We start from the raw sequence: 14,512 nt of genomic DNA, 5'->3' as shown, positions 1-14,512 counted from the left end.
GATATTGAGGGAGTTTAAGTGGGGAAGGCCTGGCTGAAGAGGAACGTTTTCAGATCTCTGCGAAAGGGGAGATACTGAGTGGCAGAGCGTAGGTGGTCAGGAAGTGAGTTCCAGAAGGTTGGAGCCAGGGTGGAGAAATTGGCCCCGCCCCACTTTTTGCGAGTGAAGCGAGGGATCTGGAGGAGGGACTTGGAGGAAGACCGGAGTTCTCTCGCAGGTACATAAGACTTGATTAATGAGGAGATGAAGGCGGGGGCAGTGCCCTGGCGGGCCTGGAAGACCATGCAGCCGATCTTGAAGAGGGCCCGTTCCTTTATAGGGAGCCAGTGAAGCTCCCTGAGAAGAGGGGTGGAGTGGTGATAACGGGGGAGGCCGTACACCAGCCGGGCTGCTTGGTTCTGGATAATCTGGAGTCTACGCAAACTGTACGCGGGGATACCGTGGTAAAGAGCGTTTGCGTATTCCAGTTTCGACATCACAAGTGCGGCCATGATGATCTTAAGTGCCTGGGGGGAAAAGAAGCGGGAGACAGTGCGGATAGTGCGGAGAGAGAGGAAGCAGGAGGACACCACGGAACTGATTTGTGAGTGGAGGGTGAGTTGGCTGTTTATTTTAACACCAAGTGTTTTGACCGTGGTGGAGGGGGTCGGTGCAGAGCCAAGAGAGGGGGGCCAGAAGAGAGAGTTCCAGGGACTGGACGAACCACCAGTGAGAACCAGCTCGGTTTTATCCGGGTTCAACTTAAGGTGGTTGTGGTTCATCCAGTCCCTGATGAATGTCATAGTTGACTGGAAATTAGAAACCGAGAGAGGAGAAGGGGACAGATCAAAGATGAGCTGGAGGTCATCCGCGTAATTATAGACGGTGACCTCCAGCTGCTGTAGTGCGAAGATGAGAGGGAAGATATAAAGGTTGAAAAGTAAGGGGGAGAGAGAGGAACCCTGGGGAACACCACAGGTGACAGGGAGGGGAGTGGCCGTGAAGTCGCCTAGCCGGACCGCCTGAGTGCGTTCCCTCAGAAAGGAGGAGAGCCAGATCAAAGCTGATCCCCCGATGCCGGCCGCCTTGACACGGGTAAGTAAGATGGTGTGATCCACCGTGTCAAAGGCGGCGGAGAGATCAAGGAGGACCAGTGCCTGGTGTCTGTTTTCATCTCTGCTCTCCACTTCCTTGGCTCCAGACTCCTCTGAGCGCAAGATGGTGTCAGGCAGCCAACTACCTTTTCCAATCCAGATGCTGCTCTCATGCTGCATGAGTGAAGTGTCTGTATTGGCTGGAGCAGGCTGCCTCAGTGCTCAGAAAGGCACTGAAGGCCTGCGCCTGACCTCGAATACAGCTGTCTAGGACAGCTGGATTGGAGACTTTGAATTGCGCATGTCGGTTTGTCCACAGCAAGGTAGCCGTCCAAACTGACATGCACTTCAAGCAGAAGGGCCACTCCTTATTGCTGCCAATTGGCAGCAATGAAGCACTGGCTTCACCCCCACACTCTGTTTGGCAGAGAATAAAAAATAAAATGGTAATAAAATAATGTATTACCATTTTATTTTCCACTCTTTCTGCAGGAGTGTGGAGGGGCGACGCTCCTCCGCTCCTAAGGAGTAACCATCGCTTTCTCCGTGTGAACGATCACATGTGCTTTAAGGGAAGATATGCCTATCATGTCCCTCTCACACAGTCACCGAAGATGGGGAGTGGACTATAGTGGCAAGATAGAGCAGACAGGAAGCATTTGTGCTATACATGCATCATAACCGAAGCAAGAACAAAAGCACACTTGTGTAATTGATGTTATAGGTTCAGTCAAGTTAATTAAAGGGAGTCGAAGTAAAGGAGTACGAAAACTCTACTCCTCATTCCTCCGAAAACTCGCAACCAAAAAACCCTATCACGATCCTTCGCAGGAAATGCGCCCAGAATATGGAAATCCATCCCATTCCCTATCAGGACTACCCCCTCCTTCTTAAAATTCAAAAGGCAGCTCAAAAACTTCTTCCTCAACCGATCCCTCCCAAATGGATGGCTGTCGCCCAAACTCAGAATCTTGACCACTACGGCACACCGCCACTTTAAATCTAAGTCTCCTACCTTGCCCACACCCGTCTCATTACCTGGAGTTCTCCCCCTTCCTGAACGGACTTCGTCACAAGTCAATGTATATACCATCGTTATATTGTGGGATTTCTCTGCTACAAATTTTTGTAAAGCGCGCCGATACTTTTGATTCATCACAAATCAATGCTTATACTACTACCAACTATGTAACCTCTCGGTTGCTAATGTTGTAAAGAGCTACAATACCTTTGGGTCCGGCCAGTGCTATACAAAACTCTTAAATAAATAAAATAAAACACAGGGACATTAAAAGCTGCACCATTTCCTCTAAGGGGCGGCAGGTTTGCTGTCCTACCGGTGGGTTGGAGGTGAAAATTGACCGGTAGCTTGTAAAAGAAAAAGGGTGGTAAGTAGACCAGACACAGGGCCAGAAAGGTGGGAAGTTGGAAAGCTGAAGAGAAGTGTTGATTAAACCAAAGATGGTGCGGAGAAAGATATTATATGTTCATTTTCGACCAGTCCTTCTCCTATCAACCAGACAGTACGATTTTTTTTCTGGCTAAGATAAACAGACATACATTTGCAGCACAGCAGGAACAGCTAGCATAACTTTCTTCACCACATAAACAAACTGCGCCAATAAAAACACAAATAACCAAGAAGGCGGAAGGGGTGGGAGTGAGAGAAAGAGTCTTTGTCTTCTTGTATTGTTATGACTCTGGCCTGCTGCTTGGAGCTTCTCCACCCCCATGTAGGATCCTCCTTGCATCACTAACTCATTCCTCACACTCACTCCCTGCACGTTTCTGCAAGAAAATGAATATGTTGTAACAAATTCACTCAGTGGCATTAAACCGGTAGAGATTCTGAATGCAGCCTAGCTGCTTTAACTGTAGAGATTACTACAAGTAGCTGTTTTTTTTGTGTGAAACTACCTTCCCACAGGTGCCAGGTGAACCAGCAGACATCTTTTTGACATTTTAAATAGCCCAGGAAGCAAACACAGTATACCTCCAGAAACGTCTGGGAGTTGCAACTGAACCAAGTTGCTAACAGTGCTTGCCTGGATCTACGCCGAAGCGAAATGTTCAGAAACGGCAATCATTAAATACAGAAGGCCATTAGCAGTTAGAAACTGGCTGCAAAAAGTCGTCACAAATCGTGCATCGACTAGACTTAATTTAGCTATGCCACCTATGTATTAATAAAAATGTTTGGTCGTAGCCATGTACGTTAAAGGAACAGGTGCTGCTTTTAACGAATGTACCCGTTTTGTAGAAAAATAATAAAAAATACCTTGACATTTAAAAAAACTAAAACAAAAGAAACAAACAAAGAAATACGTTTTGGGAAAACATTGGTGAAATTGCTTGAGAGATGCTGGTTAGCTGTTCTTCGGCTGTCTGAGCACTATATTTGTTGATGTCATCTCTTGCCATTGAGTTACCCTGAACTCTGCCTTCTATCAAACCCAAGTGGTGACCAGGATAAGTCGGTATCATTCACTTTAGTGCATAACTATGGATGGGCCGTATATCCTCCTCCGCTGGGAGAATTGACAGAATTTTGGCAACTCCTGCCAAATTCTGCCAACCGCCATGCAGTGGAGTTTTTTCTTGTGCGCAACTTGCCAATGGTAAGTTAGCGATAAGTTAGTGGGCGCTAGTGAAATTTGCCAACCCAATATCTACTTGAGTAATAGCAAAATAAACTCAAGAAGCTGCACCGTGAGGTACGTCCAGTGGTGCTGTTTGTGCTAATTTATTTGCGCGAAATGAGCTCCCGGTGCTGAATCACAGTGCAAGCAGAGCGACACGTCTTTCTGCCTGTTTGCGGAATTCCTTGCAATCTCCTGGACTTTTTTGTGGCTCAGCTGAATTCTGCAGAGTGAAACTTCCGAGAACCACCCAGGCTTATGCATAGCATACTGGAGATTCAATGGAAAGCTGTCCTGTCATGGAGCCCGTTCGTCGGCACAACTTGAACCCAGGGGAGTATTGCTGGCCCATACAGCCCTTGTGGTGCAGGAGTCACCTGAACCATCCAGGTGTACCCCAGTCAGCAAAAGGCCAATCAATACCCTGCGAGATATGGTGGGCTCAGGGCCCCTCTTCCCATTCAGCATTCTGCGGTATGCCACTGCTTGAACCACACAGATACACTTTGCAGTGGGGCCAGTGATTAATTTGAGCCAGTGGTTTCTGGTGCTCGGCATCAGCACGTTATTATCAACAACAACTCTTATAACAGCCTGCCACATGGTGGTGCTGTTTGTCTAATTTTGTGAGGAGCACCTCAACAGTTGTTTAATAATTAAATATACAATAAAATCACTAATACATGCCACTCAAGCTATAAGAATAGCTTGGGTGGCATGCATTAGTCATTTTCAATGTATATTTAAAGTCTGAACTGTCATACACTGTCACACTTGTATGAGAGTGATGGCTAGCTGTGACGGTATTGTCCTGGGCAGCACTGGTGGGGGAAATAAGTGGTGCAAGCTCCAGCGGCCTCCGACAAGGGCCCTGGCACCTATTTTTTCCACAAATTCAGTACTGAGTGGGGCAGAAATCCAATGGGCGCTGCATCTAGAAAACAAGGATCTGCACTACATGAGTCAGAGTAGCCAAGTTCAGGTCAGGTCATATGAACAGCTCCACCAATCAAGGTGAGGCAGCACCCAAAGAAGATTACCAACAGTTGATCCAACGAGCAAATGAAGAAAACTGTGGTCTTTTCAGAGAACATGATTTATCTCATGGTGTTTTTTCCGCACCGCTGCAGCCTGTGGTTTATTTTTGATGGCAAGTGTGCTTAATCCCTTTGCACAATTTCTAAATGCCTTTGAACTTGTTTAATTAGTTGTTTACAACCATTCTCATGTTGCTCCAGAGCAAACTCCTCCTGCTTCAGAAGATGGCCTAGTAAATGGACCCACCACTCTGTACATCATTCCTTACTTACATTATTACACCTGCTTAGGGTGCTTCTGGCATTCATTTGCTCGTGTTAAAAGTACATTATTGCCTCCCTAGTCACTTCCTCGGACAATACAATCTTTTTCTTTGCTCAGTCTTGTAACCAACGCCTCATACTGTTGCATTTGCTTGTCGTATTTGTTATTTTCATAACACAAATTGGGTGATTTATGAAAAAAAATTTACATTTTATTTTAAGTCAGATCAAACATTGAGTTTTTTTCAGAGCTCTACACAAAACCATGTTCGCACCGTAAGTCAGTTTTTTTGGGGTCATTTTTAAGGATTCTCCAGACTCTGAACTTAAGCATTCAGCGGTCTTCGTTCTGTAGTGGTCTCTTATAACTATCAACATGGGGTCATACTCACCAGGTCTTGGCACCTGCACAATGGCAATCCTTAATCTTTAAAACTCCTGTAGATTACATCCATCACCATATCTTTTTTATCATTTTCTATACTTAGTTCTATGGGCACCATGTGCACTTCTGTGTTTATCAGAAGCTTACAGGAGTGGTAGAACACAGAAGCTGGGGACAGAGCAGTGCTTTAAATGGGCCGGTACCTGTACCTGCACTTTTTATTTTGAGAGGGAGAGTACCACCACTTCTCAAGAGAATTGCAATACTTTTAGAGAGTACCGGCACTTCTCAGAAACAAGCAGGTCCTCTGGTTACAGAATACCGGCACTTCTATGTTTCCATTTAAAGCACTGGGACAGAGGAATATTCCTCTGCAGTTAAAGAGAGTGGTACACTGTGGTGCACTAGCAGGCAGCTTGCATGCACGAGGTGAATTAAAGAAAATAATGAACTTCGTCTGCACATTCTAATAGGTCTCTCCGGTCTTAGGCCTCACCTTTGCTACCCGAGAAGTGTACTCGAGGCACGTGGTAGCCATGTAGAGAGCAGTACATGAGGGCTAGTGCACCGACTGTGCGAGCTTCCGTCCTTGTTGGAGTTTAACAATCAGGAAGCACAATACCCAGACAACGTTTGGACTTTACATCCAGTCTTCTTAAAGATATTGATTGAATGGAAACTCACTAGCTAGACATAGTATTGGAATTTTATAACACTGCTGTGTCAAAATGTCTAGGAAATAATTTGTAATTAAGACCTTCCAGACCAAATTTAGCTTACCATTTTCCCTGTGTAAAATAAAGGGGTGGCTGTGCAGAGTTCCACATGTAATACTATGCATTAGCACATGTCTCTGGAACAATTGCACACACTTATTAAAATAAAGGGTAATTGAGGGCTGTGTGTTGCCATTCCAGTGACATTAGTATAATGCACTGGTTATTCTAATAGGTCAAACACACAAAAGGCGATCGGAGGAATGCTTGGAAATAGTGTCAACGACTTGCAATTGCTCTGGGTAGCATTCAGACCCATTGATATTCGTTCATCGTTCCATTCTAGACAGACGCCCGACTCATGCAAATCAGTTTAGACCCTGCTCCTCATAGGAACAATCCTTTCCAAACTTACAGGTAAGGCCCCTTCCATACGGAATACCAAGCAACCCCAGACCAGTTTAGGCCTCATTACATCTCATCAGTGAAGCATAGGTTGGTCCCTATGGCACAGCGAGCTAGGGACCCACATCGGGACATATCCTTGGCCACATAAGGGCGAAACCTGTCCAAACGGCCAGATACAGCCCATGCCCCTTGACCTTCACTTCCACTCACACATACATATGCTTATACATACATATGCATTCACACACATTCACAAACACAACAGCCGGGCAGCAACTGCAGCTGTTTTCAGACCCTCCGAAAAGTTAAATAATATTATTTATTTTAAGGACAGCGTGTTTGAGGAGCAATAGTGGGTGGCGGAAGCAACAACTTTTTAAAATCAATATATTTTTAGGACACCGAGAGGGAGAAGGACCTAAGGAGCCGGTAGGGGAAGCAATGGGGAGAGGACAGATGAGTAACAGGCAAGCATGAGGCCAAGGGGAGGAAATACATTTTTTAAAGCAGGAGTGTATGGGAGTGGGAGGAGGAGGGAGCAGCACTGAGCATATACAGTGGGAAAGGTATTTTATGGGAAAGCAGCATGAGAGGGAGCTTAAAAACACAGGCACTCTCATTGAATGCTTAAAGAAACAAGTAGTTTGCTGAATATGAGCAGTGAAATGATACAATAAATCAAAAAGGATGATAAATAAACTACGCTCCAAGAGAATGATCAACAGAAGAAGAAAAGATGTAGAATAAGCATGCAAGCCAAAGAGAGTTATGTTAAAATTACTTGGATCTAGGATGTGCTAGAGCCCTGTTGGACTGTCATCAGTTTGGGATTAGAGTGACAAGAAAGATAATCAATTGACTGTCTCTAAGCTCACTTTAATTTTTTGTTATAGTTCAAAAGAGGTCTGTCAACAGACAGCTCGAAGTGTTCTTTGCTAAAACCACGAGTAAACCTCACATTTCAGTATTAATCCATGTAGTACAGAGGTGTGAAGAAAAAAAGTTAACTACAATAAAGAGAAAAAAACTGTCATACCTTGAAAGCCAACATGACCATCACTTGGTCCTAAAAGTTCACCACACTGCTCATAACAAATACTTACATTGTCTCCAAATTGCTGCAGTGCCATCTTGATAACGTCTCTTGTGGTTTCAGCGTTGGTTATTGTGAGTGTTGTTGACTGTGGGGGTAAAAAATAAAGACTATAAGGGAAGGCCCTAGTTGTACAAGCTGCATGTACTGCATAAGAATAATTCTCCAGACTGGAACTCTGAATTAGGATATGAGTCGTTTGCAACACATTCTGCTGTGACAAAAGCATGAACAATGCAGGTATTTTGACAAAAGCTTGAACAATGCAGGTCTTTTGACCCCAAACATTTATTTGAATACTGTATTTTGGTCATTAATATTTTTGTAGCAACAATTCAGTTCCAAACTTAAGACCTTAATTAGGTGCCTGTTCCCAGCATCACCTCTTCCCGAACCATCCCTGTTCCTCACCCAAACACTTCCCGCACCTTCACAGAAAGACTTGTAGAGAAGCGTAGAACCAGGCTGAACTATTCCGCTAACTTCCATGCCATCTCTGGCCCTTAGTGTTACACAGTTGGCGCTACACTTTAAGTTACTTCCGTTTTTAGTTAGGGGCTTCTATTGGAGTGTAGCCTCATGATGGTCTGTGGTAAGATGGACGTTTGGTGGGGCAGTGATGGCGAACCTAGCGCGAGACATGCAACTTTGTGGTCAAAGGATTTGTGGACTTTGTGGAGGTAAAATGTTTGTGAAGCCTAAGAAGTGTTCGGCCACGTCCCTTCTTGCATTTAGTTCTGGGTATCGCCAAGATGTGATTCTGATCAGATGTAAGTGGTGGATTTGGTTGGTAAAGCACCATTTCTTTGAAGATGTGGCACAGCGAATTGAACGTGATGGTGAAGCTGACCTAGCGCGAGTGTAGGCTTCTGCATTGTGGGGTAGAGTTTCAATAGCCATAGATAGGCCGACTGCAGCATTTTGTGCCATTGGTGGCTACTGATTTGGTAGGTGAGTAGGCTGCAGATTATAGCCCGACAACCAAGAAAGGAGTTCACTAGTGAGTCGACCACTGTAATGAGATTATCAGGTGGGACGAATGGTGTAGTATTTTGAGGAGCTGAGTTTCACGAAACATGGACTGGACTACTGATCTTATTTTGGAGTTTAAACGAAGGTAAACATTCCAGATCGCTCCTAAACGTTTGGCCTCTGATGTCTGGCTAGAATAAGGGCCCTTAGCACACTTGCTCACATAATCCCTCTCACTTTCACATGTTTGTCCAGACACTTCCTCAGTAAAGCCTGAACTAGGGAAAATATTTGTATCTCCATGTCATTACGATTCTTGGTGGTCTCCTCTCCACCGGTCAGCCAATTCGTGGTCACTTGGAGGGTGTCACCCGTTTTATCACTCTCATGTAAATGTAAATGTAAATGTAGGTGTACTTATATAGCGCAACCTGTCACCCAAAGGGCATCCTGGCGCTTGCTTAGGGAACCCGTCCTGGTATTCCCCTGTGAGAGGCCCCGGCAGGGTGTCCACAGGGTGAAAGCCAGGCATCCCGCCGCGAGGGGCCGTAGTGGAGATTAAGCAAGCTATTGCCCAGAGTTGCAGAGTGAGACCCCGTGAGTCGAGTAGGCACCGGAGCGAGAATTATCGAGGCCGTGGAATTTTTGAGCCCGAGACCCGCTGAGGCGGGGAATCGAACCCTAGTCCACGGTCGATCCCAGCTTCCGGGTCTGCCGCCTCTAACCACTGAGCCACACTTCTCCACCTTCTCTCATCCTTCCAATATGTGAACCACTTTCCAGAAACTTCAGTGGGGGGAGGGGGGGAGGGGGGTCATTGGTCCTGCAAACCCTCACCTTAAAAAAAAAACTATTCACCTCTATTGATTTCTTATGGATCATTATCTGCAGACACCAGGCATCGCTTCTTTGAAGTTTCAACAGGCCGAGAGGCAGGTGTATCAGATCCTCCAAATTTAAATTTATAATCAAAATGGATGCATATTCTAACACCCGGGGTCATCACATGTTCCCATTCTCTAAAATGTTGAAAACAACTTTTTAGCTGCAGCTTTTTTCCCACACAACTACTACATGTTCTCAGCATCACTTTGACCCACGCCATTGCTGCTCCTCAACCGAACACTTAGCGCACCTTCACAGAATCAGACTTTTACAAAAAGGTAAGACGCGCCGGGATGAACTATTCTGCTCACTTTCTTGCCATCTTTGGCTCTTAGTGTTTCAACTCTCTTCACATAGCTAGCAAAGCTTTCAGAATATCGGACACAAATATTTCCTGATAGATGTACCCTTTCAATCTTGCATTCAAAGCTTTTTGTAGTACATTAATATGATGTTCACTGGTAGAAGATTCTTAGACAGGGTGGGGTTGCTAGAGACAACTTCCGGTTGTCTATGGCTAGCGCACCATTCTTTGGTGCAATAATTTCTTCTACCAGTGTATAAAAAAAAATATATCACTTTTTGTAAAATATGCTGGTTTAAGAATGGATCATGGAATTAGACTTACAATTTCATTTGCCTTGGGGTGTAGCATTTTTGTTATTTTCAACTAGAAGGCATCAGTGTCATCCAAAAGACACAAGACACCTGCCGTGTTGCTCAGCTGCGACATCTGCTTGACCTTGAAACATACCTGCTTTTCATTCTATTGCAAGATATGTAGAATGGAATCGTTTTTCATGCAGAGCAACTATTGTAGTGTTCCATCACCCCAGTGGTGGATTTAAGGGAAGATCGCTCACTTTTACGGCGGAATGTAGGCTCCCTTCGACAGACTAGAATCAAGAAGCTGGGACAGAGGACAGTGTCACTTCCCCTACAGAAGTAAACACTACAAAAGACCTCCAATGTACCTTATTCCATGTCCTCTTCCTAGGAGTAGATAGAGCTCGAATTGGAGCTGGTGAGCACTTTACACCCACTGGAGTATGAAGGGATCTACAGGCCAGAGACACTGGAGCCCACTGCATGTTGCCCAGGTGGCCCTGGCTCGCACATTCCTTCAGAGATGCAGAATACACAATAACATCTGCCACGCAGGAGGAGGCCAGTACACTAAAATCTGTTCGCCCTCCAGTGACAAGACAATAAGATATTTTGTGTCCTATGTGACTTTTTGCAAGGAAAGAATGTTATCGCCGGCACACAAGGTACAATCCAGGCGGGAGAAATACTGCGTGCTGGGATCACTGTGATCCCATCTGGTATGCTGGCGCTAAGCAGAATCAGCCATTCTGTGACAACTGCCCCTCAGACCACACAGGCGGAATAAAGGGGTGGGGTGAGGGGGGAACAATCTGTGCCAAAATATAGATTGTGGACAAGCCATCTCAGCATAGTTTTTTTTTTTAATCTGACACAGGTTTTACACGATCCACACCGAAAATTTACAGAACATTAACAATACACTGCCATAATTCAAATATTGGCTATAGTCGCCCTGTCATAAGTAGGCATGTGCAGTTTTTTTATTCCACTTGCTCAGTTTTGCCGAGCTGATGAGTTGTGCACTTAACAACACTTTTCCTGGTCTAACTTCACATTCGACCTAGTGCTTAATTTGACCCAGTGGTTTCCGGTGCTCGGCACCAGCACCTAACTCAACACCGTTGCTTGTGAGAGTCTGCCACAAGGTGGCACTATCTGGCGAATTTAGAGAGGACCACCACAACAGTAAATTATAAATTGAGTATACATTAAAAATGGCTGTCTCCTGCTGCCTAAGCCATTCGTATAGCTTTGGGGACCTGAAATAGTCAGAATTGGCACACTTTGAGGAGTGTGGCGGTTGTGTTGGTACGGTCATTGGCAGCGCTGGAAGAGGCAATGTGTGGTGCAAGCTGCAGTGGCCTCCTGAGAAGAGCACTGACACTTATGTTTTTTTTTTACATATGGAGCACGGTTTCGATCACGTGACGTTTTTCTGCACTTGGCGACATAATTATAACTAATTGAACACAGACAAGCTGGAAAACGCATGCAGTATTTCTAAAATCAAGTTTAAGTCTTGTCCAGTCTTTCCAAGCACAATGACAAATGAATGCAGAACTTTTCTGGTCAAGTTTTCCATTAGCGGCGATGTTCTATGCATAATGGCATTGCTCAGCAGAAAAAGGCGTAGCTGTTTTCTACAAAACTATTTCATGAGAAAAACAAATTTCTCAATGTTAAATTAGGATACATGCTACATGCATTGTTGCGAATATGAAAATTGTTATGCCAAAGTGTCAAAAGGAAACAATTTTGTAACCTTCCCAAACTTTACCATAGAGCTTTGTGACCGATACATAAACAAATCTTTGTGACTTTGCACACCACTTGTCCTAGGTCGAAGACAGTCCACACTTATAATGACATCCTCATAGCAGACAGTAGGACACGCTTGCTAAAGTTTTTAAGCATTGGCGTATCTGAGAAGACGGCTCTAAATTTACCAAATACAAATAGCCAAGCTCCACATGGGTTAATACTTTTCGCTAACTTGTAATTTAACTTGAGGGACATCGGAACCACCATCTTGGACACGTTCTTCACACATAGGTCACGGGCTACCAAAAGGCTGATGCCTAACCTCACTCTCTCCATCTCTCCCCCTTCCTGGTACATGACGTGACCACTAGACACAGAACTTATATCCTCTACTGTCACGTGTGTGGAAATTTGGTTTGTTTATTTGTTCCCTCCTGAAGAGTGGTATCGCTCTTTTCTCCCTCAGAGCTATGCCTTTGAAACTTTATTTATACAATGTACCCAGACTGTTATTTTTTGTTTAACCGTGCGTCATTCTGGAACAATGAGAAATAACAGAGGAAAACACAGCATGACCTGTCCAACTTGATCCTGGTAGTATCTGACCAGACTTACAATGGTGCTTGCACCCATAGAGGACGATTCTCCAAACGGCCTTATTGTGCACGGACTCTACAGTGGTGCGGTGCAGTGTCGCGTTGCTTTGATGCTTAAGATCTCAGCATCATACGTGTGGCTATTGCTGACGGGTCAGTCAGGAAAAGGGCAATTTATGAAATATTCCCTGAGTTGGAGTTCCGAAGAAAGATGGAAGAAGCATGGTGGTTCCATTTTTTTACAAGAATGCCTGATGGCTGGTACACTGGTGCTCTACGATGCAATCCTTTCTGAGGTGCAGCCAGTATGCAATAGTGAAGTGGTGAACAAGCTTCTGAGGGACCTGGATAATTACTACAGATCTGTCCAACTGAGTTGAGATATGGGTAGTAAATAAAGTTCGCTTTCGCTAGTACTGTTCACTGACATGATTCTGGGATAAATTAACACATTTATGTGAGAACTTGTACACAAGCCAAGCTATTGGCACATGCACACATGTTGCAAAGTTCCATCAAAATGTTTATTCGTGGTATTAAATCTGTTTTTGCCCCAAAGCACCACTGAACTGCAGACCTAGAAATATGCTCACTGAATGGTTGATACTGGTTAAGATGGTGTTAATCCTTCTATTCTTTAAATGATGGGCTGCACTGCTGGTTGATTCTCCTTTCTCGTAGAACCAGGTCTGTGAGCATCATCTGCTATGGTACACCGGCTGTGAATAAAATATGCTTACAATACCACCCAACTTGAAATCTCATTCTACATTTCTGAGCGGGTCCTGTCCTTATCTGTGGCAGTGTGGTGTGTGCTCACATTCTGGGTCAGTTGAGTCTTGGGCAGCTGTGGCCCTACTGGTCAAGAGTCTATTTGAGCAGATATAGGGCAGTGTAGCGGAGAGATGATAACTACACTACCTGATTTGATGGGAAACAATGCTCTCATGTGTGCCCAAATGCTAAAAGAGATTAAATAACTGCCTCATGTGGAGCTTACTGTTGAGTCCAACTCATTGAGATGCAACTTGTTTTTGACTGCATCACCATCTGTAGTAAATCAGTACTGATGCCCTTGAAGAACACAGAGTCCTGGACCTTGGAACTGTAGAAGTAAGTGTCCTGCAAGGGTTGTCAAAGGAAGATGGCGGTGGTGTGGATCTGCAAGCAATGGCAGGTTTAAGTAGGAATGGGTGTGAAATTCTACTCTGCTTGTGGAGTTTGCAGAGTTTTTCCCACTCCGCGCAGCATGCAGAGTTCTAAAAACTCAGAGCAGAGTTTTTACCTCACTCTTGCCCACCAACGTTAAGCGTTAAGTGAGGAAAATCTGACTACAGACCACCTCTGGGTGAGATTTCTCAATTCGGACGGTCATGGATGCTTCTATCGATTGCGCTGAGAAACCTTCTGTTAGCATTGAGGAAGCTGGTGCTCAAAAAGAGCATCTACTCGAGCGGCCTCTAGAAGCAGCACCCTCTTAAACTGCACATGGGGCCGTTCACGAAGTTCTTCCAGTGCGGGACACACCCCTGGGGTTAAAAAATCAGCGTGAACAGCGCGAGCTGATGCATTCCGCCACTTGCATAACTCTGCGTATTGTGGCAGATTTTCTGTTCATTTCGCAGAGTTCTGCAAACTTCGCTCAGGAATAGGTTGAAGAAGCCAACAGCAGCCACTTTCTCCCTATAAAACTCTATAAAGACTCAAAGCAATGGGTATGACCTAGTTATAGGACTTATGAACCCACATCATACACAAACACACGGATATATATATATCAATGGTTGCCCATTCCTCCTCACCCCTCCCGCTTGGCAGCAGTACAGGTTTCTCTGTGAGGTGAGTGTTCAGGTAAGGGGTTAAGCGTTGATTTCTCATGCTACCTGAGTGAATATAAGGAAACAGAAGAGGGACTTACATGATTTAATGAGCTATTCTGCATCATGGTGGGGGAGGAAGATAATAAGGGCTATGGTAATGGTACAAAATGGGTTAACGGTGCAAATGTCAGGGTGGTCTTGGAGCCATTGGTAAAAGATCTGCAATGGGGTGTGGTTGGCCTAAGGAAAGATGG

At 44.8% G+C, this 14,512-nt stretch overlaps 1 protein-coding gene across 1 annotated transcript in view; it reads right to left on the bottom strand.

The window, feature by feature from the left end:
• ARHGAP20 (Rho GTPase activating protein 20) overlaps positions 1 to 14,512 on the bottom strand; it is a 318,989-nt gene that overhangs the window by 72,419 nt on the left and 232,058 nt on the right. The window contains exon 7 of the mRNA XM_086935223.1: positions 7,626 to 7,703. Within this exon, the coding sequence (XP_086791349.1) occupies positions 7,626 to 7,703 (78 nt within the window). The remainder of the gene's footprint in view (positions 1 to 7,625; positions 7,704 to 14,512) is intronic.

This window comes from Lissotriton vulgaris, chromosome 8, assembly GCF_964263255.1.
Source record: "Lissotriton vulgaris chromosome 8, aLisVul1.2, whole genome shotgun sequence".
In the NCBI taxonomy this organism is placed as follows: domain Eukaryota; kingdom Metazoa; phylum Chordata; class Amphibia; order Caudata; family Salamandridae; genus Lissotriton; species Lissotriton vulgaris.
This window is presented reverse-complemented; position numbering and strand designations above follow the sequence as displayed.